The sequence below is a fragment of the Neopsephotus bourkii genome, unplaced genomic scaffold, assembly GCF_033783945.1.
Source record: "Neopsephotus bourkii isolate Nb327-2 ecotype Australia unplaced genomic scaffold, CSIRO-AGI_Nbou_v1 NB_1634, whole genome shotgun sequence".
Lineage (NCBI taxonomy): Eukaryota > Metazoa > Chordata > Aves > Psittaciformes > Psittacidae > Neopsephotus > Neopsephotus bourkii.
In genome coordinates, this window is record NW_026902109.1 from 4,546,931 (window position 1) to 4,574,694 (window position 27,764).

General features: G+C 36.2%; 3 protein-coding genes across 11 annotated transcripts in view; 2 read left to right on the plus strand and 1 right to left on the minus strand.

Moving 5' to 3' along the window:
• PBLD (phenazine biosynthesis like protein domain containing) overlaps positions 1-27,764 on the plus strand; it is a 79,604-nt gene that overhangs the window by 28,522 nt on the left and 23,318 nt on the right. The window contains exon 9 of one of the 7 annotated variants that reach the window (XM_061374008.1): positions 20,470-20,601. The exons of the other annotated variants lie outside the window; for them this stretch is intronic. Within the exon in view, the coding sequence (XP_061229992.1) occupies positions 20,470-20,486 (17 nt within the window). The 3' untranslated portion in view covers positions 20,487-20,601. Of the gene's footprint in view, positions 1-20,469; positions 20,602-27,764 lie in introns of those variants that run through there. 7 annotated transcript variants of the gene reach the window in all.
• Positions 3,041-5,580, plus strand: ATOH7 (atonal bHLH transcription factor 7). The gene has a single exon (XM_061374013.1). It carries the CDS (start codon positions 4,305-4,307, stop codon positions 4,737-4,739), a length of 435 nt encoding a protein of 144 aa, XP_061229997.1. The 5' UTR covers positions 3,041-4,304; the 3' UTR covers positions 4,740-5,580.
• Positions 14,720-27,764, minus strand: part of MYPN (myopalladin) — a 70,583-nt gene continuing 57,538 nt past the window's right edge. For all 3 annotated transcript variants that reach the window (XM_061373983.1, XM_061373981.1, XM_061373982.1), the window contains 8 exons: positions 24,187-24,408; positions 23,759-23,908; positions 22,769-22,848; positions 22,137-22,263; positions 20,422-20,629; positions 19,563-19,728; positions 17,141-17,274; positions 14,720-14,927 (listed from right to left, as the gene is read on the minus strand). In XM_061373983.1, coding sequence (XP_061229967.1) covers positions 14,758-14,927; positions 17,141-17,274; positions 19,563-19,728; positions 20,422-20,629; positions 22,137-22,263; positions 22,769-22,848; positions 23,759-23,908; positions 24,187-24,408 — 1,257 coding nt within the window. In that variant the 3' untranslated portion in view covers positions 14,720-14,757. The remainder of the gene's footprint in view (positions 14,928-17,140; positions 17,275-19,562; positions 19,729-20,421; positions 20,630-22,136; positions 22,264-22,768; positions 22,849-23,758; positions 23,909-24,186; positions 24,409-27,764) is intronic.

Below are 27,764 nucleotides of genomic sequence, written 5' to 3' on the forward strand. Positions count from 1 at the left end.
GGAAAAGAGTGTAAATAACCAAGGAAGGAAAATCCATTATTCTGCACACCATGGATTTCTAGCCTGTCTTGTGAGCTGAATAATACTAGAAATTGGGCCCTTAAGGATGGTCATAGTTTGCTAGTTACCCACCTGCTCTTAATTAAGCAGCATACAGCATGCCAGTCTTTCACGTTTGCTCAGTATAAACTACAGTGGTAAGAAGTCTTGATGAGACTTCCAGAAAGGATCTATCTGAGATTAAACAGTGAATGCTGGCTAGAAGGAAGAGGTAAGATTCTTGCTTTGACATACTGCTTGTATATGTTATTTTTGGAAGAACTAGAGAAGGTACTGACTAATTAGACTATAACCAGAAATGTTACTTTCACTTCCTCTTAAAATTATTATTTGGCCAACAGAAGTAATTAGATTTTGCTTTTCATATTACTACAGATGGAAGAAATCCAGCTCTTCATAGTGGGTGCTGTGATAATGACATCTGAGTTATTAACTATCCTAGCAGGCAATTTTTGATATATGTATTTATGTAGTCATAAATCCTGAAAATAGTTTGTTTCTTTCATGGACTGAAACTCCCCTTTATTTTCGTAGTATTAGTGGTGACTTAGCAAAGCTAAAATAATTTGGCTTATGACTGAAAGAGCATTCATGCCTGTCACTCTTGTTTTTTTCTGAGAAAAACATTGTATTTTGATTGAAGATATTGCTTTAGAATTAAAATGTGAATCAAGAATAATGCTGCAAGGGTCGTGGAGCCACACTAAATTTGTACCTGCATAATCAGAGATTCAAAGATTGAAATCTGAGTAATCGAGTAGACACAAGTATAGACTCTTTCCGATGATTCTAATGTTCTTCTGGCTTGAGATTATAACATAAGAGTAAAGGTAAATTATTGAGAAATTATTAATGTACAGTAAAGATGAGAAAATATAAGGTGGGATCTAGAAAGTATATCACATCAGAATATATTAATAGCTTTTTGAAAACTTCCAGCAATTTTGAGAATAATTTGAAAAATAGTTCAAAGAATAAGACCTCAGAGAAATTTTAGAAACAAATGAAGAAGGGAGTAGAATTACAAAACCAATAACAGAGACAAGCTGAAATATAGAGGAAATCACACCTCGTGGGGGAAACCTGGGAAAATTTCACTGGTAGCGTTTCTATTATTGACTGAGCAATAAAGAGGTTTATTTTCTAAAAGCTTGAGCTAATGTATTTTCATATGGCTGGTGGGCTATGTAGATGAACTAAATCAGTTGGTCTGCATGAGACCTTAACATTTACTTCTCTTATTTCTCTTTCATAAAGCAGAAGCTTAAGAAAATGGTAAGTAATGAAAACCAGGCATTTAATCTGTCATGGAATAATTTTTAGCTTTGCCTATAAGCTGTAAAATCCTGTTAGAGGTCTGGTGTTACTCCAGATGGATTTTGGCTCTTGTCCTGGGATTTGGTAGTAAATCATTTAAAGTAAAGTTACAGTTTGTTCGGTAAGAGCGATAAATCACAGCTTCTCTCTTGAGATTATATCCGTGTGTTAGTCAAAGCATGATGTAGATGGTGAATCAATTAGGAAGCGGAAGATTAACAGCATTGCGTATTACATTATTATGCATTAGTGGAGTAAAATACAAAGTTTTAAAGAACTGATTTTTGGTATGTTTGAAGTCTTCATTGTAATTCATAAGATATTAAGTTAAAAATAGGAGAACAGCTGACAAGTGAAAAAATACGATAGTATTCTGTATGATATTTTAAAGGGGTGCATTTCACATTTCTGTTATGAAATTAACAGCACTCTTAACACTAAGAGTGGTTAATTCTCTGAAATGAGTAATAGCTATCTCATGAAAACACACAATATTTATTAACTTACAAAACACCTTCATTTTATTGTGTTTATTTTTATTAAAAATCCTTTGAGATTTTTCTTCAAGAGACAAAGGATTTAATTAACAGACATATTTGGGCATAGAAAGCTGTAACACTAAAATATGCTATAGCAATAGCATGAAGATCAGAGGTGTATTTTTTTATTTATACTGCATGTGCAATATTTCCCATGAAATGTTTTCAGAAAAGAAATACCTCACATGTTCTAATTGCTGATCCTTCTGTAAAAGACATATGGTTATGTGGGTTTTTTCTGAATGGTGCTGTTCTCAACTCTCACACACAAATAATCAGAAATTGTCATTCAGAAAGTAGTATTTTAAGGCATGGTAGTAGTTCTTTATGTTTAGGAGAACAGGTCAATGCACACACCAAGGAATGTTGAACATTTATAATGAAACATGATGCAGTTATAGTTCTTTAAAAATTGAAGATGTGGCATACATTTTGATAATGGAATAATGGGAGACTCCCTACCCCAACTATACTGTCTGTTCAAGACCATTAGGATTCAGAATATTAAGAGCAGAGCAACTGGGCGTAACAGTCTACATTCAACATCTGTTGTGCTGGAGTCCATTAGTGTTCAATTGCATCCTATTGTTTTTGGATTATTCAACCTCATTTCATTGTCATTGCTTCTGCTAGGGATTAATCGGCTGTTTACAACTACACCAAGTTCTGGGGTCATAAGGAAAACAATTGAGCTATAGTTCTAAATAAATATACAGTATTCAGTCTCTAATGAAAAAAGTTACTAATTTATGAATGCTGGTAACAATTTAATTAAGTTTGAAATCAATACAGATAATAAATCATTGCATGGCAGGGTTGTTTTGTTTTTTTTTTACCTTTTGTGTATGTAATAAAATGATGCTTCCTTCTAAGTTTATGTAGATAATGGTTTTAATAATACAAGTACTGTAAAAGAAATAAGTTTTGGTTATGGGTTGTGAATGTATGTATGGTGGCTTCTATATCATTACAGCTGATAGCAGAAATGATCCCTTACTGCCAGCAAACAGATTTCTTCACATGCTCTTTTATTGCATTTACTTATTTAGGGATATTACAAGAAAGACATTCTTTCCCCCCCCCCCCCCCCCCCAAATACACTTACTTACTTTAATAAGGTGTATTAAACAGGACAGTTTTCATATAATTTGTATAATTACATGTTTCTGTGTATGTCTGTATCATGACCTATCTAAATATTTTTGCAATCATTATTACATAAATTCATAGCTACATCTTAACTGTTTAAATATATTTAAATTATTTTAATGACATTTGATTTGCTGACAGGCAAATACACAATGCCCATTTTCGTCAAGATACTAGTCTCTCTGCAGTGTTGCATACTTTGTACAATATTAAAATTTTGAAGGGTTCTGAAGTGTTTCTGATAGAGAGTCTACTTACTTTAGTACTGTATAATGCAAGCCAGTAGCATTCTTGGCCATATATCATTAAGCTAATTCTCTTCTGTTTCATTAGAATAGCTATTTCTTCTACCCTTAATACTGTCTAAGTAGAATTTTCACATTTTGAAATATAAATACTACAATGCACAGAGATTTTTCTTTTTTCCCTGTGTTGCAACAGATTATCCATTGAAAGGATCTTTTGCTTAACTGCCCAGGGTCTTGTGGGGCCAGCCAGACACTGCTCCAGATGGCAAGTTGTTAGGGCTGGACAGACTGGCTTTGGAAGACTTCTCAACAGCTGAAGGCTGTGATGTTCGGATTTTACTGGTTTGGGTTTTTTTTCCCCCTGTAGTTCCCAGGGTGGGAAGGTACTGGGATGGAAGCAGAGTGCCGCCCGCCCACCTGCTACCACCTGTTTAGCTTTTGCAATTTCTATAAAGCCTCATCTTGTCTGTAAGACACAATCATTGCTTGCCAGCAGGAGTCAAGAAAGGAGAGATTTCTGTTAAGAAGTTACATCTTCAGATTGCAACAATTCATCATTTCAAAATACTTTTCTAAACTGAATCAGAACTTCTTTCATTTGGAATTGAAATGTCTTTAATCTGTTAAGATCCTTTTTGGATTAAATGGACCATTTTCTTCAGTAACATACATTTTGAGAATGGAGATTTCATTATTTTCTATCTCCGTGAGTTTAAAGAAATTAAAAGAATGAAAATGCAAGACATTAAAAACTCTTCATTCTTCATTTAAACAGTAAGAAGAAATTTTCAGACATTTTCAGAAGAACTAGAAGACCTTTTATTTATCTTTTCTATCACTAGATGCTAAGAAAAATATCATATCATTGGCATCTGGAAACCGAATCAAGAGGTACGCAGGCTACTCACATGAGTGCTTTCCCGACCACTTTTTAGATACCCAGTTTTTAAAAAGTAATCTTTGTGTCTGTGAAACTGAGGCTGCATCGAATATGAAAACCTGTAAATCCAGTCATTTGGATTCAAGCATGGAGTCAGACATCCAGTGCAGAAGTGGACCAGGCTGTGTTGTGAACTGCAGTTCAGAAAGGATGGAAAGTGCTGCAAAGAGAAGACTGGCTGCCAATGCCAGGGAGAGAAGACGGATGCAAGGGCTGAACACAGCCTTTGATCGTTTGAGAAAGGTGGTTCCACAGTGGGGTCAAGATAAGAAGCTGTCCAAGTATGAGACCCTTCAGATGGCTTTGAGTTATATCATGGCTCTCACTAGAATCCTTGCTGAAGCAGAGCGATACAGTACTGAAAGAGAATGGATTAGCCTTCACTGTGAACACTTTCATCCAGAGAGCTACCACCATTACACGGGACCAAAAATGGCAACGGACAGTGATCCATATGCACAGCGAATATTCGGTTATCACCCTTAACACTTTCAAATAGCTAATTAGAACTTTTTTTGAACTGAGAATATACAGCAGGCCAGATGTGTAATTTAATAATTAGCAAGAGTTAATCTGCTTGAATAAGGTAATACTGGCATTATAATAGCTTATTCTTGTTTCCATCTTATACTAATTCGACAATAAATTTGCTTTGAGAACTTTAAATCAAAATGCATTTAAGAAGATTGAATTTATTTAATCCTGGTGGAAAGCATACTTTTAATTTGAAATCTTTTTGATGATTGTTTTCTAGTTCATCTAGTTAATTTAATTCATTTATTTAGTAAGTTTTTGGTAGATTTTTTTTTTTACTGTGGTGAATCATGACAGTATTTCCTACAAATCAGGGGTTGGATTGGCCGGTGGTGTAATGGAATGGAAGAACATTGGAAATCAACTTCATTGCATGCTTTTATTTTTCTGTCATCTTTTTAGTTATTCTTTGGTTTGTTTTCACATAAATGACTCCCATGGGAAAAGTTTGACGATGTATTGGGGTTCTAGTCCTCAGAGAACTAACCTTCTTAAACTTTGTAAGTTTGACATATGGGTTCCAAGTTTGTGTAGATTTGCTTTAATCCAATTAATGGTGTCTCTTGTATGCTCAAAAAAGAGCTATTTGCAAGTCATAGAAGGGATGTTTTTGTTTTCAGTGGCTGTAAAAGCCCATGTTATTATATACCATAAATGAGAATGCTCATGTGAAAATAATCTAAACCTCTAGATTTTTGTAGACTCTAAATGTTTGGATTTTGTTTTCTAATGTTATGTTATCTAGTAATGGTAACAGAGTTTGTAAATCATAAATAAAGTGTTTTCTATGCTATGTCCTCACCAGCTGCCTGAAATTCCTGCTCTAAGGAATTACTAGTGGATTTACTACCACAAATGTTTTACTACTTCTGTCACAGTCCTTGTAGTTTATTAAAGGATCTACTAGGTAGTGCAGAAGGATCAACTAGGAAATGATGCTTGCTTCCCAGTTAGTGTGTTTTATGTACCCTCTGAAAAAGAGTCTTTAAAGATAAAAGTTTGGTAAAATGTTACAGAGCATTCTTGCAAAGCAGTTGAGTACATTTCAGCACTGGTGATGTCCTGAATAGCCTTTTGTTTGTTTGCTTCTGTCACTTGTAGAGTATAGAGGGATCTGGGTAGAAAAGGCAGAAAAGGGGGTTGGGAAGTTCAAAAACTGAATAGACGCAAGATTGCTGGAGAAGCAGATGTGTTTGCAGCATGATGTAGAGTCTGCAAAAGTTCAGCTGCCAATGGCTGGTGTGATGGTGGCAGACTATGAGGCTGAAAGGTATTTTTGCTGGTGTTGCTGGGGGTAGTTCCCAGAAACAAGCCCTTGCTAGTGTTAGCCATGAGGGAGAAGGAGAAAAAGAGTTGCTGTTCCAGAGCAGCTGTCTGTTGGTGGGTTTCCAGCAGGGAAGCCTGGCAGGTTCCCTGCTGGCTGCTGCCATGTCTCATGTTTTAGAATTCTTTCAAATGACAAACGAATAGCTTTGATATGAGTTACTTTCAACAACTAAGCAGCTTTCAGCAAAAAACAAAGCATTAGTAGGAACAAAGCCCTTTTTTGAGGGAGAGGGACTCTGCTGGAGGAACAGTTGCATGCAAAGATCTGACTTTCCTGTCTGTCTTCTCTCAGAACCCTTACTGGTGTTTTGCGCTTGGTCACTGTATTGCAGACTCATGCTTTTCCTGAGGAGGGAGTTGGACTGTTCCTGGAGTGAAAGCTGCTGGGACAGCATTTCAGGCTAGATTGAACACATACAGAAGAGGCACTATATATTCTGAGCAACTCTCTCCTTTAAACACTGGAATTCAGGAATGTTTATAACATATACTTTAGCCTCTCTAAAGGTAATGGATAGTGCTGATTATTTAAGTGTGTAATTTTTTCTTCTTAGGAATTACATTAGATCTTTCCCAGCCAACAGAAAGTGGATTTAGCCTTCTGGGAGTATGAAGTCATGTTACTCACTGATTTCTTCGCTTAAGTTTATATATATGGAGAATAGAATTAATTGCTGTCCATCATGTAGCCAACTTGATACTGTTTGAATTTTAATCATCACTAAAGGGCAAGTTTATATCTGTAATAATAATTAATCCAATCCTTAAATAATTAGATGATGTGCCATATGACAGTAGTTTATTAGCTGTAAACATTAGCTGTGAGACATTCTCACCTGCGCTGCTAGCATAGTAGTGGCTTTTCTGTCCTGAAACGGGACTATGACACAAATAAATTGTGCAATTATATGACATGGAAGACTTAGCTTAGTGAAAGATAGCCTTTTAAACCTTAGGTGGGAAGGGTAGTATGCTACAAAGCTATAAATACCATAATAGTGTGCAAGAATGGTACTGGTGCATTTCTGCACTACTGTCATGTAATTTGATTCTGTGGGACATGGCAATGCAGTTTATATGTAATTTACGTAGAAGTACTTAATATAAATTTCTTTTCAGATTGTGTTTCTTCCACGCAGTGTTGTAATTTACTGTGTACTGCATATAATGATAGATATAATTATAAAAATAATGGTTTAGTATGCAGTGAATGGTTAGATGAATGATAGTAAGTTCACATAAAAAGGGACAAACCAACACAAACCATAAAATATTTGTGGCCATATTACCAAAATTATGAAGAATTGAAGCCAAAGTCCTAAAAAGCACTTCACTGCAGTACATAGCTTGTGAACACTTGCAAATTGGGTCATTGCATCAATTTCTGGTGTTTAATAATCTGGGGTAAGATTATAATGCCATTTCTCTTAGATTTGGTTGTGCTAATGGAATGTGAATGTTTTATTGATCTCTATTGATAATAATTAGTAATATTACTAGTGGAAAAATTGTGCTTTTATATAATGCTGTAGTATTTTTTGTTTCTTGGGAGGATGCAGTGTTGAGGTAGATGTTGGGATTTCCAATTTGCTATAGTATTGAAGGCAGCAGAGTAGTTCTTTGTAGTGTATAGACAGCTATCTGTCTATTAATGACTTGTCAAAGCTTTTTGGGGAGTGAATTGGGGTGAGGATGAAGTTTAAACATAAAAAATTATTTCTGAAGGCAGTCTGAAAAGCAGAAACCATCCATGCTGTTTTGGACTTCTAAACAACAACATTCAGGTAATCATAGGTTCAGTTTCATAGCTTTCCTTTACAAATTCCTTAATGACACTTTGTGAAATGTAAATTTGACTGTTTAAGTTTAACCTGGGTTTGATTATTGCTCTCAAATATGTTCCCCACTGGCTGTTTGATGCTTGTCAGATAAGGGCTGGGACTGTTTGTCTGTACTGGACTTTACTGGTATAGGCGTTTGAAGCCCCCTCCCCTTAAATAATTATTGCTGCTAGTGACCCTCCAAATGAAGAAAAAGCTTAGATGCTCAGAGCTGAGTGTGTTCTTAGTGACTGAGTTTGTCTGCTTGTGACTTTTGTCCCACTGAACAGCAGTGCAAACCCAAAATACTTCTATTTGTAGTGTCAGTACATTGTAATTCTAAACCCACATTATTGTGAAAACAGTGGGGATGTGAAATGCTTGCTTCATTAAATATTTGTTGCATACTGCACACATACATGTTTTACTGTTGAAATCCAGTGTTAAATTCTAATGGGCTATTTGTGGGAAATTAACCTTTATTCTTCTAAAAGGTTCAGACTGCAGGGGTTTCTATTTGAAGTAGCTATGGATACTCTGCTTCTGTGATTCTTTGAATTATATCACCCTATTCTGGCAAGGTGACCAGAGTTATTTTTGAACTTGAAACTGGAGTGACATTTTTAACTGCAGTGACTTTTCAGTGGCTGAGAGCGGAACTAGGGTAGCACATTCCTCAAATGTATGTTAGTAATGAAAAGACAGTGGTTTCTTCCTAAGTATTGAAGTCATCAGTGAGTATGTATTAGCAGCATATCTTACAACTTCATTTCAATTTCAGGCTTCTATTTTCCATTTCACCATTTGTAAGGTATTTAGGGCACAGACCATATTGTACTATAGACACATACAGGGCAAAGCTCAGTTTTGGACTGGAATTGTTAAATAGTGCTGCAGTACAAATTCTGAAAAAGTAAAAATGTTGCTGACCCTGGTTATACTCTTGAAAGTCAATGACATTACAACTGCTTCATGTAGGCAAGCATAAGCATCATTAAATTTTTTTAATGAAGTTTCCTATACCTTCTTAAGTAGAACTTCTCTGGTGAAATCTTTGTGGAACTCCTGTAGTGTGATGTGATTCACTAGGCACAAAGAATAATAGGATTTTCAGTCAGATTTTTGATTTTCCAAAATAAGCTTTTTCCTTCAGATAGGCAGTCTTACACTTAGGTTAGGTTTTCAGCTACTTGAACTAAGCAACATGGATGCAGTTTGCTGTAATTTAGGAATGAAATTTATTTAGGTGGTTTTTTTTCTTTTTTTAATTCAGTAAGAATTTACAGAACAGCATCTGTTTGCTCTAATTATGTTCAGCTGTTCTATCTCTACAGAATATCCAGGAAAAAACAAATATACAGAGAATAAAGACATGTTTATTCATTGGAGAAGGAGTCCAGTGTTTCCTCTACACAGGTATCTTGTAAGAAATATTGATTTGACCTTGTACTTGGACACTTTTAAAAACATGCCTTATGTTTGTAACTTTAACTACATTATCAAGAAAACATGACTTTAAGAAAACCCATGTATAATATTTAAATATACTTTATACCAAAGAGTACATTTTAATATTGTCTACTATTTTTTTTTCCTGGTTTGTACTTCAGTTTTCATTTGTACGGAAACTAGCATACAAAATATATCTCACACAGAGTTTGCTTAAAATATCTGGATACGTAACTCCAAGGAGTAAGAAGTTCATTTTTTAATGGCTTCCTGCCATTTTTTCCAAGATTTCAGAATGTCTTCAGTATTTTTCCATTTCTTTGCAAAGCTGTGTTGCCTGCTGCTAATGGACTGTGTGTTCCTAAAGGATGGTCAGTTTCTGAACAGAATTTCCCACTGGTGTAAATGGAGAACTCCACTTAAATTCACAGAACATACAGCCCACAATTTCTTTGTATTATGCAATGAGTAGTTCTTTATAGTGGACTTGAAGTATTAAGACGTTACTAAAAGCAGCTTGTGTTGATTAAAGGAAATCATAAAATGTGTAGTAGCTGCTTTAACCCATGGAGATGTAGCTGAGGTTATCAGAAAAAGAAACCATAATTTAAAACCAAAGTGAATTGATATGTAGAATTGATCAAAACCGCAACAACTATGTTTCATAACTACCTTCTGGAAGCATAGCTTTTGTTTAAATTGACAGTATTTTATTTTTTCTATTAAATATTGTAAGGCCTGTTTCCATTAATCAGCTGTCACAGAAAAGTTCTGAGGATACGTCTGATCTTATTGCACACTGTCAAAATTATGTGAGCACGTGAAGAACACAGTTTTGTATGCAACTCTGAAGCATTTATTGAAGTTTAGGTGAGACGAAGGGAAATACATTACTGAACAGGCAAGTATTTGTTTTTTCCTTTCATATGCACTTAAAATATACTTTAAAACTGACATTAACATTTTCCTTCCCAGTGAGAATGAAGTTGGACAAAAAAAAAAAAAGCAACTTTAGTAAAGAAAAAAATATAAAATAGAATTTTAAGGCTCAAAGTGAACATCCTTGTATTGTAAATAGTAAGGCAATTACAATGAATCACTACTCAAATATTTAACAGTTAAAGTGTAGGTCTTGCTAATAGACTTATGAAGGCATTTTCCAGAAACACTTTTAAACCTGGCAGCATTAAGAACACAGTTCTTAAAGGAATTCTTATTCCAGATCTATTGCTTTGAAGTAACTCTGATTACCGTAAACAGTTGGGATTGGCAATTGTTTACATAGTAAGATAAAAACTGGATATTTGGCTTTTCATATTTCAAGTGTGTGCTCTCATCTTCTCATGTTAGTACATGTGAGGCATTCAGAAGGTATGCTTCACCTTCCATATGGAAGCAAAGGAACTCAATCCAGCTATTTTAAGCCAGGAAGTCCAAACATCAGTGCAAACTGCTATGTGGTGCTGCTGAGCACTGGGTCTGGACCAAGCTGGACCAGAATTTTAAAGCAAAGATAATAGTTCTGCTTTCTAGAACTGCAATACAAAAGTAATTTCTACTCTCTTTGAAATATACTGTGTCTCTCTATGTAAAACCAGGACTAGAAGGAAACAGGAAACTAAGGGCACTGATTCAGAAAACACTGAGAGGTCACAAACCTGCGCATTTCTGTATCTTACTGATGGAACATTATGCTCCACATTGTGGTGATTTAATAGACTTTTGGAAGAATGTAGCTAACACTGACTTCAGTGGATGTTCCAACATTAATTTTTCTTGTTGCAGTAGCCTGCCCTGAGGAAGAGAATGAAATACCATGCAAGTGTGAAGTAAAATCAGTTATTTAATTAAACAAAAACAATGAACAGCCAAGCTGTTCAGGAATGGAGCACAGTTACAAGTCTCAAGTGATAAGACAGTGCCATGCTCCACAGGACATGATCTCAGCCAGCATTCCATGTTTTGTGACAGCTCAGTGTTGTCTCTGCTGCTTACACAAGCCTTTTTCCCATGGCTTTTCCATCAGCTAGCAGCATCACCATAATTTTTTTGTCCTTTTCTAGCAAGTTGTCTTTGTGATGAGGACATCAGTACTACTAATTAACAGTATTTACATCCATCCACATCAGCTTCCTTTACATACTCCTTTTACAGGCTCAGTATACACAGAGGAGAAATGTCCTGTAGCAGTTAACGTGCAAAATTACTACAGAACATTTGGAATCAGGCTCTGATTTTGTTTGCATCAGGCGCACTGAAAGCAATTGAGATTACTGACTTCTGCATTATGTAGGGAGGTGTGATGGGTAAAGTTTTGATCCTTTTGCTAGTAAATACTGTCAAGGAGATAATGTTATGGTTCAGCTGACAAATTTTGGTGATCTGCACTCTGTAGCCTACCTCTCAGGGAAACTTCTGGGGCCTCTTCCTGAATGACTGAGGATTAATCCTTGTTACACAGATGTTTTTGAAAAATCTTTCAACACTTGGCTTTGTCCTCCAACTTCCAAAGAACTGAATGTATATTTAAAAAAAGCACTGTACCAATTCACTGTACCTCATCTTGTCAGTTCAGGTTATAATGATGTAAGTTTGGGAACATTCCACTGAAATCACGGAGAAAAGGTTGAAGAGATGTGGTTTACACATTTTCTCTGTGCACTCTTTTAATTTGTACTGAGTTTTTCTGGATGTTGTCTGACTTTGTAAAATGGGAGAACCACTACTACTGTCAGTAATATTAAAAAGTATGATTCCAGCACTGGTAACCAGTTATTTGCTAATAGTATTTCTTTTTTCTAAACTATGTAAAGAACTATGATTAAAGTGGTTACTCTTGTAGCTAGAATTGCCTCACAAGATATATCCCAGTTAAAAAGGAAAAGGTTGTACTTACTTGAATTCTTAGTTTCTACTCAGTCAATAGGTAATTTAATCCACATAGGGTATTCAGAGAGTCAGTGGAAAGCAAAATAAATTAGAAAGTACAGAGTAATTTAGGTCTGAAGGAACCTCTGGAGGTCATTTTGTCCGACCTCTCACTCCAAGCCAGGCAAGGGAGCCACAGGGGAATTCTAAGCAGACAGTCCTTTGACTAAGCCTGTGCTAGGTATAAAGCCTGATGGCTGATACACAGCCTGGAATATGTTGGATCAAAATCTACTTTTCAGTTGTGGCATGAAACAAGGGGGAGACCAGGTCTGTACATGGGAGTAGAATTTGATCTTCTACTTTCTACTTCCCAACAGCATTGGGTTAAACAAGCAAAACTCAGTTACTTACCTTGGATTATTTTCACAGGAGTAGTTACTAATATGGGACACTTTAAATTTTGGATTGTCCAACTCTGACTCAGTCTAGGTTTGGTTTTGGAATCCCTAAGTCGTCCTAAAGACAACTGAAGGTAGAGGAGCAGTAGGTTCTTTAGCCTAGAAAATCAGACTCACAATGTGTCTTAAATTGGGCACCCTGTAACTGAAAGTCACTTGAATCAATGCAGAACTTTTAATAGCTATTAGTTTTATCTTGTTTGCCAGGGAGGAGGTACAACAGAGGCAACAACTGGTGTTTCTGCTTTCCTGCTGAAATATCTGCACATTGGTTTATCTCCCAGGATAAGAATGGATTTGAGTTTCCTGGTCTGTTTGGTCTGGGGTGATTTGTCTGCGATTTGTAATGTAAGCATGAACGTTATAATGATGGTTTTGTTTTATGGTCTTCACTCAGGTAGGAACAATATGAGAAATTAACTTCCTCCAAACCCTTAGGGAACCAACAGTTGGAACCAACATAAGCTGTATTTGTAGGAAACCCAAGACTATCTCTTTCTCAGCCTCTGCCTATATCCAGTATCCTTTTGCTCTAAAGAGAACTCATTATTTTCTTTGCATATGTGATTTTTTAAAGTTACATTTTTAATTTGAAAAAACCCAAATAAGATCTAAAATGAAACTACCTTTTAATTTTTCTTGTACTCTCTGTGACTTTGATCAGGACTTCATTGCATTCTCTAGCCATGGTGAAAGCAGTAAGTAAAAACTGCTTGACAACAATGTCCAAAGAAGAAGGATAGCAGTAATTTAAAGGTACAGGAAATAATCTTAGACATTCACAGATTCTAAGTCCTGGGAGGTATTAATGCAAGTGTGTAGATGCTAAATGTTTGTATCAATCATTGAGTGTTGTCACTTAACACCTTCTGTTCCACTTTCCATAAATTGCCTTATTTATTACTACAGTGAGTTATAATAGGGTTTTTAGCTCTTTGCACATAACTGTTGCTTAACTTCATAACTTTTGTATATTAACAGAATTTTCTCTTTATAGAAGGCCCCACATTTGTGATAATTTCCATAATGATGGTGAAAATTTAAATTCCACCAGATTATATTTCCTTTTCAGTTAGTTAAAAGATGAGCTAGATGGCAGGTGCATTTTTAATTTAATCAGGAAAAAAGGTATTTTTTTAAATGGTATTAAATGGTATTTTAAACTCACAAAGCTACAAACTTCATATCATCTGTGTTTGAAGTCAGAAAATCATTAACATTTCAAAGAAAAAATATGAAGCACATCTGGAAAACAGTTTCAGCTATGGGCTCCTGAGAACATGCTTCAGACAACAGGAATTGTGGTTTCCTATGTTAGCATCCTATGCATGTGCCCGGTCCCTTAATTTATGAATCCTTACACCATGAGTACAGTTCATGGAGTATACACACACGCACACAAAAATATAAATATATAGAGTATACAGCTGCACCTACATTAAACACTATATTTATCTAGTCTTGAGTTCAAAAATTCAAAGATTATTGGTATAATAATATATAAAAATGAGTTACATCTTTTCCCTGTAACTTGTGCTTTGTGATTATCTGGCATGTTTTTTAGCATTACATTCAAAGTCTTGTTGTTTACGTTTACGAATTACAATAATTCAGGATTATTGTTGTTTTAATTGTCAGTGTTTTCACTGGCAGTACTCTAGCTAATCATCAATCCTTAACATGGCTTGCTACAGTACAGTAGCTTTAATTCAAGCAGTAAAAGTGGTATTGGCTTTTAGGTGCTGAAAACTATGTTTACTATGTAATTCTTAGCAAACTACACAGTACTGAATTTATTGCACGACACTCCATACCACAATTATCCTGCAGTAAAATAATATGTAAAAGTCTTGTATGATCTGTTACTTGCAACATTTGCTACAGCAGTATACTTAATTAGAAACAAGTTGCTTGTAAACATTGAGCATCTTGACCTGTACATCTTTTTTGGTTTGGGTTGTCTTTTTCTGTTTGGGTTTTTTACCCCTTCCCACCCCACCCCCCACATTCTAATATCTCTGCAGGTGTAACTGGAACAATTGTTTTTCAAAGTTCTTCACTCTCCACGACCTTTTGGTTTGGTGATGAAAACAGCATAGGGCTTTCAGTAGTTGGGAAGGCAGAAAAAATGTCAAGTCCTTGACCCGTAAGGCTTGCATACCGGCTGCCAGCAGGTCGAAGCTTTATTGGTTGTGGAATTTGATGATGCCACTGAGCTGAAGCAACAGAAACAGAATAGGGTATATAAACCTCTCATTAAGTTAGCAATGAAACAATAGAAATCGGTGCACACAACTGAAAGCTGATTTCAACATCCTTGGACAGAGCACAGCATTGTGGCTCCCTGTTTTAAGCTTTGTTTCTTAAAATATTATCATTCATATAGTTTATATGTTGAGTATTTTTATTGAAGTCCACAGATGGAATTTCATCCATTTCAGTTCAGTAGTAATCGTTACATGGATTTTACTAAGTCAAAAATTCAATCATTTATTCTTTGGAGCCTTCTCCAAAGCTCTTGCAATCATAACTAAAACCTCTCTTCATAGCATGAAGAGAGATGAACAGACTGGACATGGGTTTGATTTTTGATTTTGTGCTACTCTGTCCTTTGGGGGATTTTTCTTCTTGATTTTTTGTTTGTTTGTTTGTTTTTTGGTTTTTTTTTTTTTGTTGGTTGGTTGTTTTTTTTTTGGTGGTATTTAATTTCAAAGCAGTAATATAGGGATTTTATTTAAAGAAGTGATTACAATTTTCATTTCCCTCTACTACTTATGACTAGTAACAAGTTTCCCAAATTTTTTTAAAGATGCTGAAAGAAATGTAATCCAAACACATTCAACAATTTAAAAGTGACATTCAGCATGTTCCCATATGAACAAAGACTGTTACAATTTTGTATGAATATCTAGCTACTATATAATATGTAATAGTTACAATTCTTAAAGCACTTCAGAAGGGGAAATTGATATTATCATTGCTGGTATTTATCCATACAAAACCTCCATGTCTGCACACAAACGGGACAAACATGTCTGTGAGCAATTGAAATGAAGGGGTAGTTCAGGCTAAAACCTCCAAGAATAACTTAGTTCTTGAGACCCACAATCTGCTTCTGAAGCATTGATAGGAAATGTCTTTCCTTGCTGAATTTTAACCTTGTCTATCTGGAAATACTTGAAAAAGAGCCTCCTTTTTTCTTGCAGCCCCCAGTTTGTTTCTGTGTAAACAATGCACTCATTATTTACTGTACTTTCTCTTTGCACATGGAATTGCAAATATCAGACCAGTCTTTCAATCCCCCAACCCCATCCATTCAAAATAGCACAAAGAAAAATGATTTCTGTAACTCCTTTTGGTGTGTAAGACTTGTAGAGCCATTAGAAAATACAGTTGGAAACAGGAAGCATTTCATACTTGCCATCTTTTTCCTGTTTCTACCTTGAATTCTTCGTATGAAAATTTAATTTATGTCTTGCAACATTAGATACCTAAAGAATTATTTTTCATTTTATGTGACCTTTTCTGAATCAAACTCTCGCTAGCCCTCTCTGGAGCATTACATTACTATTGGCTATATCACCACAAGGTGGCAGAAAACTGAAACAGATTCTCTGGTGATTCGTGGTTATCTCCGATAATTGAGAAATGGTTGTTTTGTTTTTTTTTTTTTAAATAAGAAATATAAGGTTGAAAACATGTTTTGTTTGGGTTTGATTTTCTTTTTCTGCTTTGGGGATATAGTTATAATCCAAAAGTCTGGGGAATAGGTTTTATGTTTTAGTATGCCCTTTAAGTGATCAAAGTACTCTACTGGTCTAGATAAATTGTCTGAACTATTACATTTTGCATAGATATAGAGTAATTAAGTAATGTGCTGTAGTTCTTGAACTGGGCTGTGGCCTCCTGAGTCCTAAAGAAACATTAGATGCAAACTAGCCTCTATTAATTAGGTATAGTTTGCATCATACATGCTCCATAGAAGAAGGGGTCTACTGTCTTGTGTGCAATTTATTGTTCTATCTCAGGTCAGAGCTGTAGCACAGGCATGTGCCAAAGGGAACAGAGCTAAGCTGCAACTTGAAGACATTTATTATATTTTTAAGTGTCTAGGGAATTTGGAAGGTGGAAAATGGAAGTAGAAAATACTGTGCAAAATGCTGATTCTGTTGGTGTTGGTTTTTTGTTTTGTTTTGTTTTGTTTTTACTTTTATTTTTACCTGCCTTTAAACTGATGCAAGAGAGCTAATTTGGCCATTTAGCTGTACCATTATGCATCCTGATAACCATATTAATCTCTGGTCATTCTGTGACACTAATTTCTGATCCATGTCAAAACCAGCAATTTACAGACTAAGAACTAGATGAGAAGTGGAACTAGTCAAAGAAAATAAATTCTGATTTGTTTGATTTACTAGCCAATACCTACCGTATATGTCAAGTCTAGCAGTACAAGAGACAATACCAGCTTCGTTTTTTGCAGACAAGGTATACCAGCCAGCATCTGCTTTCTTGGCAGGTTGAATGAGGAGGCAGACATAGCCTGTTGTATCTTGATGCATGCTGGGAAAGTAGTTGTTTTGGAATTAGTATTTCTCAAGAGCATAAGCAACTTTGAGATTTTACAATACATTAAATATATATAGAGAGAGGTGACAGATTCTATTCTCAGAAAGGTAGCATTCCAAGACATTTTGAGTCAGTAGATTTGTTTTCAGTATGAACTCAGCCAATGACAAGAGTAATTGAAATTTATTCTTCCTCCTCTCAGTTGTCCAAAGCCATCCTGTGACAGTGTAAGCTAAATTGTTACCCTGTATGTTTTAATATTGAAATTTCTTATTGAACTCAATGAACTAAACCCATGCAAAGCTGCTGTGAAGTCATATTGTATTTTTTCCTAGTTCAGAAGCTAGAAGAATAATGTACTAAAATACCAAGAACATTTCTAGAACGTTGTGATATTCTTCACAACAATAACCAGAGCCACTCATAAACTTTCTTATGGCACCCTTTTCCATAAGAAAATGACTGAGTGGCAAAATCCTAGATTTGTTTGGGCAACACTCTAAAAGAAACCTGTTTCATTATTCCCTCATCTTCTTTTGCTCTTCAGTGATCTCAGACTTCCTAGCTGCAGTTTCCAGGAAAAACTATTTGGTAGTATATCAGAGAACTGAGGCTCCTCTGCTCGACAGACTGTGGTTGGTCCTTATTATTAACCCAAGTGGTTCCCTCATTATTAAGGAAGAGCTGGGGGATGAGTACATCAAAATACTTAAAGTGGCAAGAGGTTCTGAAATTTGAGGTTTTATTTTCTTATGAACTAGAATGAAAAAGCAAACCAAGAATTTCAGGCCAAGAGGACATTTTCTGCTTCCAGTAGCCCTAATGAAAAAGGGAACATTCACCATTTGCTCTCTGCACTACATAATTTGCCTTGTGCTGGGGGTGTACTAGTATAGAAGCTTATGCAGGTCCACACCATGATACAAAAGAGGTCTCTCAGCTTTAGGCAGGAAAATAATAGTGAGCCAAGTTAGGGACAAACAAGGACGATGCTGGCCATCACTCACATGGACCTGTGCAAAAGCACTAGAAGCCTTTGAGGGCAGGCAGTCTGATCATGACTGGCCAAAACAGCAGAGTTGTTACAAACCTGATGTTAGCTCCTGACTGTGAGGTGTGGGAGGTTTCCCTTAGATATCTCTCTGCTAAACTGAAGCAAAACCTCATTTTCTAACATATATATTCTAATAAATATATATTTAATTTCTTAATAAGTGAAAGAACTGGAAATTAGGCTTTTTAGGACAGTTACTCATTTTACGTTAACTACAGTGTTTCCAATGTATATAACCATAATTCCTGTGAAAGTACCAGTGTTTGAAATATATCCTTGAGTAATATGCTTAGAGGCAGAGGAATAGGCTACAGGCTGCAGAAGATCAGAGTCAGGTGGACTTTTTGGAGAGGGGCAGTAATCTCTGAATGGGGACAGGGAGACCACTGAGAGATTTTCAAGTAAGCTTGAAACACACCTTGTGATAGGTGTGCATTCATTACAAGTGCTTTACAGAAAGCCTGCAGAATATGCATGTAAAAATATAGTACTACTTGAAGCTGATCTCAGAGATCCAGTGACTCAAAATCCAGTCATTAGTTGAAGCCAAGTGAAATAAAATGTTAAAAATAAGAGTTATGTTGAAGTAGAAATCTTTAAAAGAGAAATGAAAGCAATTAATTTCTTATTAATTACAGCCAGGAACATTATTTCATCAGCTTTTCTTTTGCAAAACTTAAAAAATAGCAGTGCATTTGAATGCGAGATCTGATCCCAAACATTGTTCTATTTTGTTAACAGGGATCAAAGTCTTTGCCTATGTTTGTGACCAAACTTTGTTATCAGCTTCTGGATCTGATATGCTAAACTCTCTATTATTCCATTCTCTGGGGCATTCACAACCATGTTCTAACTGTTTTGAGTTTGAATTCATTCATAGAACTAAACTGAGGAAAAAATAGTTGAGAGAAAGAATAAGTTGCTAAAATGCCTTAAAATACCCTATCATAGTATCTTTAATAAGAAGCTTGCATATGCTGAATCAGGCCTATGGCCTGAAAAGTCTATCACCACTCACCAAATCAGTGGCAAATTATGCTCCATGCCTTTATTCTCAATCAAGGGAGTAGCTATTGTTCACCTCACAGTGAAGCCAGCTTTTAAAACTTTTTGTGGGTGAAAGAAGTTGTTTTAAGAACACCACCACCAGTACTTATAACACAGGTCTTCAAGGAAACAATTAGTCCAGACACAAGAAACTCCAAGCATGGGTATGATGGTGCAGTACCTCATCCTCTCTCTGTTTGATGGGATGGTCTCATTATCCTTCTTCCAGTAAAATACGGGGGGTGGCATTCCCACAACTCTGCACTCTAATCTGACAGGGTACCCTTCAGGAATACCACAGTTCTGAAGCTTCTCCAAAAACATGGGGGCTTTTTTCACTTCCTTTGCTGGAAAAGTAAAAAGAATTATTGAACAACAGATACTTTATTGTTTGTTCCACTTTACAGCAGTATGGAAGAACGTGACCAAAAATTATTGTCACGATATCAAAATAGGTTGTGAATTTTTAATGGGATATTGGAAGGAAAATGAAATGCCATGACATAGCCTCTGTAAGGGAACATAAAGAAAATAATAGGCAGAACTGATGTTCATAAAAGAAGGTATGCATATCTAATGGGTCTGAACATACTACCATTGCAGGAAACTAATGTCAGATATATGAATTTCAATATCTCACATCTTGTAAGGCTTTACTAAAGAATAGTATTCAGATTTGTATTTTTCTATTTAAAAACATTTTAAAACTAATAAAATTGGGACTGAAATCTAGGAGACCTCAACATATATTATGAATTCAAACCCTATGCACTTTCTTGGGAGAATTTTGTCGTTTTGCCAAGAGAAGACGTAAAGTGATGATGAGACAGAATTACAACTGTGAATAACAGGAGTGCATCTATTGACTGAGCACCAGGTCGGTTTCCTTCTATCAGATGAGTTTTATAGCTGTTGAACTCCTCATCTCAGTGGATTAACTATTTATTTATACTTCTCTGTAGGGAAACTAAGCAAGGTACATTTGAAGAAATACGTACAAATAACTTCATCATTGTGACTAGTTTTTCAATGATTCTTACCTACAACAGTGAGCTCCAGACTAAATGAATTTTGTCCTGTTTTATTAGTGGCAAGGCAAGTATAAGTTCCAGCATCATTTTGTGAGAGAGGATCAATAAGAAGAGAGTGAACTCCAGTCTCTCTGACCAGCATCTTATGGGTGCCATCTGGTAGTACAGGTTTGCCGTTCAGAAGCCATGTCAAGTCTGGAGTTGGTAATCCACTAACCTAATGGACAGTGAAACAGACAAAGACAAATGTCAAAATGACAGACAGATTTTAGTAAAACAATAGGTAAGCCTTTTTTTTTTTTTTTTTTTTTTTTTCCAGATGCTATCTGAATGATGTCAAAGTCTGGAACAGAAAGATTGGGGTTTGTTTGGTTGAGTTTTCTTCATTTCTCAGCTTCTGTTTTCTGCTGATTAGTTCCAAAAGGGAGAAATCCAGAAAATAAACAAGCAAAAAATACATGAAATGCCTACCTTTTTCTTAGTTGGAAAGAAATATACTTGGTTATATATCAGTCACAAAAGACTCCTAGTAATCTGCTAGTTTTCTGGGTTTTTTGTAATGCTGAGTATAAAACTGCTGGATCTCTAAACTTCATAGAGATGAAGTGTTTTACACAAATTACTTTGTTTCATAAATTTGATGAAGAATGATATAGTTCTTTGTAGCTGCTAAGCTTACATGCTTTAAAACACTATAGATTAAATATCTCTTATAAAGTTTATTAGGCTGTATTATAGTCTTAAAGATCTTTCCAGTTGATAGAAGTACTTACTCATGTCTAAAATACTGCTTTCCAAACAATATTCTACAAACCAGAGAAAGAGGGAAGTGGAACTTGCCTGAACGAGGACTGCTGTCTTCTAGGTTTGTTCAATACCAGACATGCTTTAAAGGCTTCATAAACTCTGCAAGGATAGCAGAGCTAAGAATAACAAAATCCTTTGGCATGCTCCCTAGTAAGCTTTTCATCGTAAATTAGTAGTAATGAATCCTGTTCATCTTCAGGACATTAACTTGTGCTTCAGAGCTTCTACCCTCTTCAGGGTAAGAGACATTCTAAAGTGTGGAAGAGGTCAGTGTCAGCACTACCACCTTTGCTGCACTACCGGGACATAGAAGTAGTACTAAAATACATTGGAGCAGATGACTTTCTTAAAGCTTTCAACAACAGGATATTTCCATGTACTCTAGCCTCTGACAACTCTCTCATGCCAGGATTTGAATCTGTAAATGGGGATGTTTCTGCATCTGTGCATGCCAGGGAAGCATAAAATTAACTGGGCCCTCTTCCCTCTTTTCAGGGGGTATTAACCTTCAGTAATTCAGTCCAATACAATGGAAACATTTGTTTGAACAGAATGCAACATGCTGAACCATCTCTTTCTCATGGCTTTGTGCTATTCTGGATTATGTTCAAGAATCTCATAATGGAGCAGAGTTCAGACTGGTAAAGGACACAGTGCACATGTCTAGTAATTTGAACAACCTTGTAAGTAAGACTTCTGTTTCTGGAGTTGTGTTTTCTATGTTCTTCATTCCATATAGCATGCATTGAAAAGAAATGCCATGAATCAACTCACATACAATGGCAATAAGAAATAATTTCTTTAAATGTAGCATTAAAACTTTAACAGGAGGTGTTCACCCATGCATTAAAAAACATGAAAACACCTAGCAATCCATGTACACAGGTAGAGAAAGTAAGAATTAGCAGATGAAATACCTTACAATCCAACCTACAAAGTCGACCTTCATGTGCTACCATGTCACCTGGAGCCTGTAGAAAGTATGGCCTGAAAAAGCGCTCTTGAACTGCCTCTTTTTCTCCTTCTTGCACCCGAGATCGTGTTCTGCAACACAAAAATTGCATGTATATGTTTGGAAGGCAAAGTATTTTCCTAATGCTTAAAAAAGGGAAGAAATTGTCAAAAAGGATTAACAGATAGATAGAGTTAAATAAATGGGTAGAAGAAAGAAAAGGACTGATTGAAATTTAATACTTGCATGTTTTCCACTTAGAAAGATTACCAAATTAACTACATCATGTAGTATCATTGGATTCCCAGGCTATCCTTCACTTCTTTTTGCCTTCTTTTGGCTAAATTTCATCTTGCTAATCCATCCCTTGCCTTTACTGCAACAGGTAAATAAAATAATACTTTACACTTAAGCTTCCCTGTATTTGAAGATGACCTTCAAAAATACTACATTCTACAAGTGATCTTTTGGGTCACTGTTACTTCCATTTTATCGTTGAGAACTGAAGTAAGAGTGCATTGAAGTACAGTAGCTAGTTATTTTGAACACCTTCAGTAAGAAGCATAAAGAGGGTCTGAAGGACTTGTCTTTTTTTACCTGTGAGGCTGAGCTGTTGATATTCGGCCCCGAACAGGGATACTCTGAACCATCAGGTGGCCTGAACAACTGATTCTCCCCTACAAATTACAATGGAAACATAATTAATAGTTGGTTAATAGCTCATTTTGTGTAATGTATAAATATTTATCAATCATTTACAATGCAATGGGATTTATTTTATAAAGTAGCTGAATTATAGTATAAATATTACTTTTTCAAAGCAAATGCTATTATCATGTGGTGGAGTGCAAGTTAGGCAACGGTTTCTTTGTGTATTTAGAGCAGTGTGTTTCTCAGGCTCTTCAAGGCTATGGCAATGTATTTAGCAGTGGTGCTATGTAAGCCAGCCTGAGCAGTGTCTGTCCCTCGTTGTTCATTCCTGCCACTGTCTCTCCACAGGGACTAGCATACGTGTTTGTGCAGTCACACAGAAACTGGAAAGTAGTTGGGCTTAAATATAATTCAACAAAAAAGGAAAAATTCAAACTGGAACAAGTTGCCTGATCTCCTTGAGTGTACTGCTAAATAAACAAGTTAACACATGGGGTGAAGGAGAATGGTATTAGGGTATGAGACTATTTGCAGATCCACATTTTTGCATCCTTAGAATAGAATAGAAGTGTTTAGTAACACTTCCAAATTCGATATAACTCTTTGTTTCCTCTTGCTCTATTCTTTCTGCCTGATGTATGTCTGTCTTCTCACCACATCTCAAAAGGTAGCCCTCAGCAGCAGGGATGGTGGGATCAGAAGATAGGACAGGAGTTACTAATGTGAAAAAATATCCTTAATGATTGTGACTGGGATGTGTAAGAATAGGGCAGTAGTTTCATCATTCTTCATTACATGGTTTCCTCTCTTAACCTTTGAAGCAATTTGATAGTCACCACTCAATGTCGGACTAGGTGGCCCAATCTCTGTTCCTTTTAACATATATTAGAAAAAGATGAAACAAGAATTTTTGTAGTGGAAATTCAAACACCTTACTTGTGGGTTTGCAGCCATAATTGTATAGTTGCCATCATCATCATTAGTGGAAGCTTCAATATGTAAAGAACATGTTCCATCTTCTTCTCTGTTCATTTTGAAATGCGTGTTTTTCTTTGAAATCTGCTTGCCATCCTTGAACCAGTATACCTGTAGTGATCAGACAACCCGCAGCGACTTAACACTTGCTACCTGTAGTCAGGAACTTGTGAGACAGTCCATACATTACATCAAGGCCTGATACATGCTCAGAAGAACATATTTTTATTTTAGAAAGTCACTACTTTCTAAAATAAATAATACATTATTTGTTTAAGAGCTCTTTCCAGAGAGCCGTGTTCTTAGGAATGAGGCTTTCCAGAGGGATGTGTAGAAAATAGCATTTTTACTTCTTTACCGCTAACAGTGAGAATGTGAGAATGACCTACCTTGGGAACAGGTATTCCAACTATTTTGCAAGTGAATGTAATTGGAGATCCTTCCATTACTCGAAAGTGCTTAAGTCTCTTATCAAATATTGGTGCTATGTATTTGCCTGTAGGGATTTCCTCGTGTTGGACTTCATCGTCTGATTCATCCACGGGGGTACGTTCAAGGCGAAATTCTATTTCATTCATCAGCCTCTGCTCAAAGCTTGAAATCCTGTATTCCTGCAGAGTGAGAGAGGCATGGTTCTGAACAAGACAAGTTGTGTTCTGTGGTATTTGCATTCGTTTGCCCTTTTAGACTAATTTTAAAATTAGTGAAAACAAAAAAGCCTACATAAACTAGGACATATTGAAACAGTTTGAATTTCATCTGCTGACACAGATTCTCGTAGCCTCTTAAATTTGCTGAATGTAACTAATGAAACAGTTTTTTCAAAGGCAGCTAAAAAATCAATCATGTAATTGGTCCACCTCCCTATGAAAAAAATATACTCTTGCACACTGTTGATCAAAGAAGATCATTAAGATATACCACATTTTTGAGGATTTATTATTCAAATATTAGTCTTCTGCTAATTACAGAAATGAAAATTGCTATATATTTCAATTCAGAATTAAATAAGTAAAACTATATCTACTAAAAGAGAAAGCTAGGAAGAAAATGAAATATTTTCTGGTAATTTGCCCTCAGGTTAAAACTTGACCAGATTTCTAGCTGATGTAACTGAGAAAGCAAAACACATCACATCTAAATCCTTAGAAGATTAAAGAGATGATGTAAAAAACTCAGTCTATTCCTACCATAAATGACCATTTCCAGGTAGTTTGATGTGATTATGACTCTCCTCCTAATCCCATGAAGTCAATTAGAAACCTCTCTACTTAGCTGTTTTGCATGAGGATCACTCTTATCTAGACCAAGAGGCATTTGGCCAAATGTCTCTTGCTGTGACATGTGAAGCTTCAGAACAACAGCCAGCTTCAGGTTTTCACACCAAACGAATGTTTATCCTGGGAATGGTGGAGCACTACAGATACACCTGAATGGACCTCTCTGGTAGCAGATGCTGCCTAGCTACACTAACACAGGCAGCTGCAAGAATGTCTTGCTTGATGATAATAAACTGTCTTATAGGGAAGCTTGTATTACAATATGTAGCCCTGTAGCAGTAACCAAATCAGTTTGCTCAGACTTGGCTTTATGCAGCTTGCAAGTCCAGAGCTTGCATTCCTGCTTCTATTGGAGGACACTGACATCTCTGTGAGCAGGCTTGTTTTATTCTGCTGTCGCAAGCTTGGGTGTTCAGAATCTCACCTTAATCTGTCAGACACTGCTATTACAATGGGTTTTGTTTCTTTATTATGGGAAAGAAATGATCTGTGGCTTCAAAGATAAATACTTGAGCAATTCTGAAAGTCCAATTCTCTTAATTCTAATTTTTTAAATAGAATTTTACAAACTGGTTAATAGTATATAAGGGTGTAGCCTATCCTTAAGTATGTTGCATTTGCTGAAAAAAGCCCAAGTTTCAGAAAAAACATCTTGTCTGAAATGTTATAAAAAGTAAGAGAACCAGCAAAGATCCCTAATCACTGGGACGTACATCCCTGATCATTTAGCCATTTCATCATACTGCTGATTATGCTCTTGACCAGTAGTTTCCAGATAGTAAGGAGCAAAAATTGAGAGGCAGCATGAAATTTTCACTGGCAAAATCTTCTGGTTTCTTCAGGAGACCAAGGAAACAGAAGTAGCAAAAGGCTGAGAGGTTATAAGGCAGCTTTGAGGAGGAAGGGATCTGTAAGACTTGGGGGTGAGAGGAGGAAAACATAGCAGCCACAGAGTAAAAAAGGTAAAAATTGCATGGTGAAATAAATACCCTGGTAATACCTGATATTGGTACTGTAATGGTAGATGTTGAATATTGGTCTCTTAATCTAAAATGGTTTTTGGGGGGTGTTGCTGTAAGGTCAGCTCTAGTAAGGTCTAGCTGTGATGAGAAAAGGCAGACAGCTGAGTAGGGAGGAAAGGACTTTGATGAATGAACTCCCGTTACTGGAAACTGCGTCCTCCTTCCACTCCTCCAGTCTCTGATGCTGCAGGGGCTGTCCCTTCTACACAGCTTTGGAGCAGCGCTGTTAATTACAAGGTAACAGGAATGTTTACAGGGAGCTTAGATTGCTCAGTCTCTCCTTCAAGATACCTTTCTTACCTTTAATGCTGCCCCTCCACGCTGACAGGCAGTCTGCTCTCTGATACTTTCTTCAAATTACCCCTGCAAATACAGCTTTGCCAAGCAGTTTGTGAGCTTGCAGGCCTGTAGAAGTATGCAATACATGTGCCAAAGGGTAGGAGCTAGCCACTAGATGGTACCATCCACTTTGTTATTTGGCTTTGCTCTGTGGGCTGGCCAACAAACAGCTGGTAATTCGCAAACAGCCTTATAAAGTTTCATCTTGTTGAGCTTTTTTCTTTCACACAGCATGTCTCAACAAATCACTTTAGTAGATCAAATTCTAATCTCAGTTAAGCCAGTGTAAAACTTGAGATTCTTGGATATCTGATCAACCGACGCTATTATTTTTCAGTTTAGATGGTGGTTATAGGCTTCTGAGGGAAAGTTAAGCAATCAGTTTTCTACATTTGATACTGAGAAAAAGGCCTGTGTATTTTTAGGAAGGAAGAATCAAGTAAAATTCAGGGAGTGACTGCTGAGTTCTAAGAAGCAGCCATGTCATCAAAACGTACTGCAGTCATATGTTTCTAGAGTTTCACATAAATTAAGGAATTCAAACCTAAATACTTTGTTGCAAGCAATGTGCTGAAGAGCATATTTGGAGTTTTGGTTTCCTTCTACTTCTTTGAGAGCTTTCAATAGTTTCCTTCATGTTGTTTTAAGTAGTTCTTAGCAGCAGAGAGCAGAATCTGTGGCAAAGAAATGACCTACTGAGAAAGGATTACTTTGGGTGTTTGTATTTTCCAGTGGGACCTGAAGCTACTATATATATAATTCTTTTAAGAATGAAATTGTTTTCAGGAATTGTAGCCTTTGGAAATGTGGTGGCTAATTAGGATTAATTAAGGTAGGGCTTATCTATTTCTCTCCTTCCCTTTCCATTATCTAATGATCTCGCACATGCATAAAGGTCAGAGCAACATCACAAGTGGTACCAAAAGTCTCATTTCTGCCTGTTTAAACATGCTACTGTTTATTGTGTAATGAACCTCTCAAAAATTATGTAATTTCTGAGTATTGGTTATATGACAACATCATTATAAGTACAGTTTTGCATACGTTTCCCATTTATCATATTTGAGTGCTTTTGAGCACTGTTATTGCCTTTGCAAAAATAAGCCATTTTTCAAGTGTTATGTATGTTTAGAGGGCAACAGAGCTGATGGATGCATTAGGTGAAGTAACTCACAAATTGGTTTTCTCCAAAGCTAGTCGCAGTAAGTCTGTAAAGAATTTTTACTTGGAGAGGGCAACTCTGAACTCAGATTAGAATAAAATGAGTCGGGATGAAAAGCGTTAAGACTTCTCATAGTCAGATAGCAATCTGGAAGCAGTAGTCTA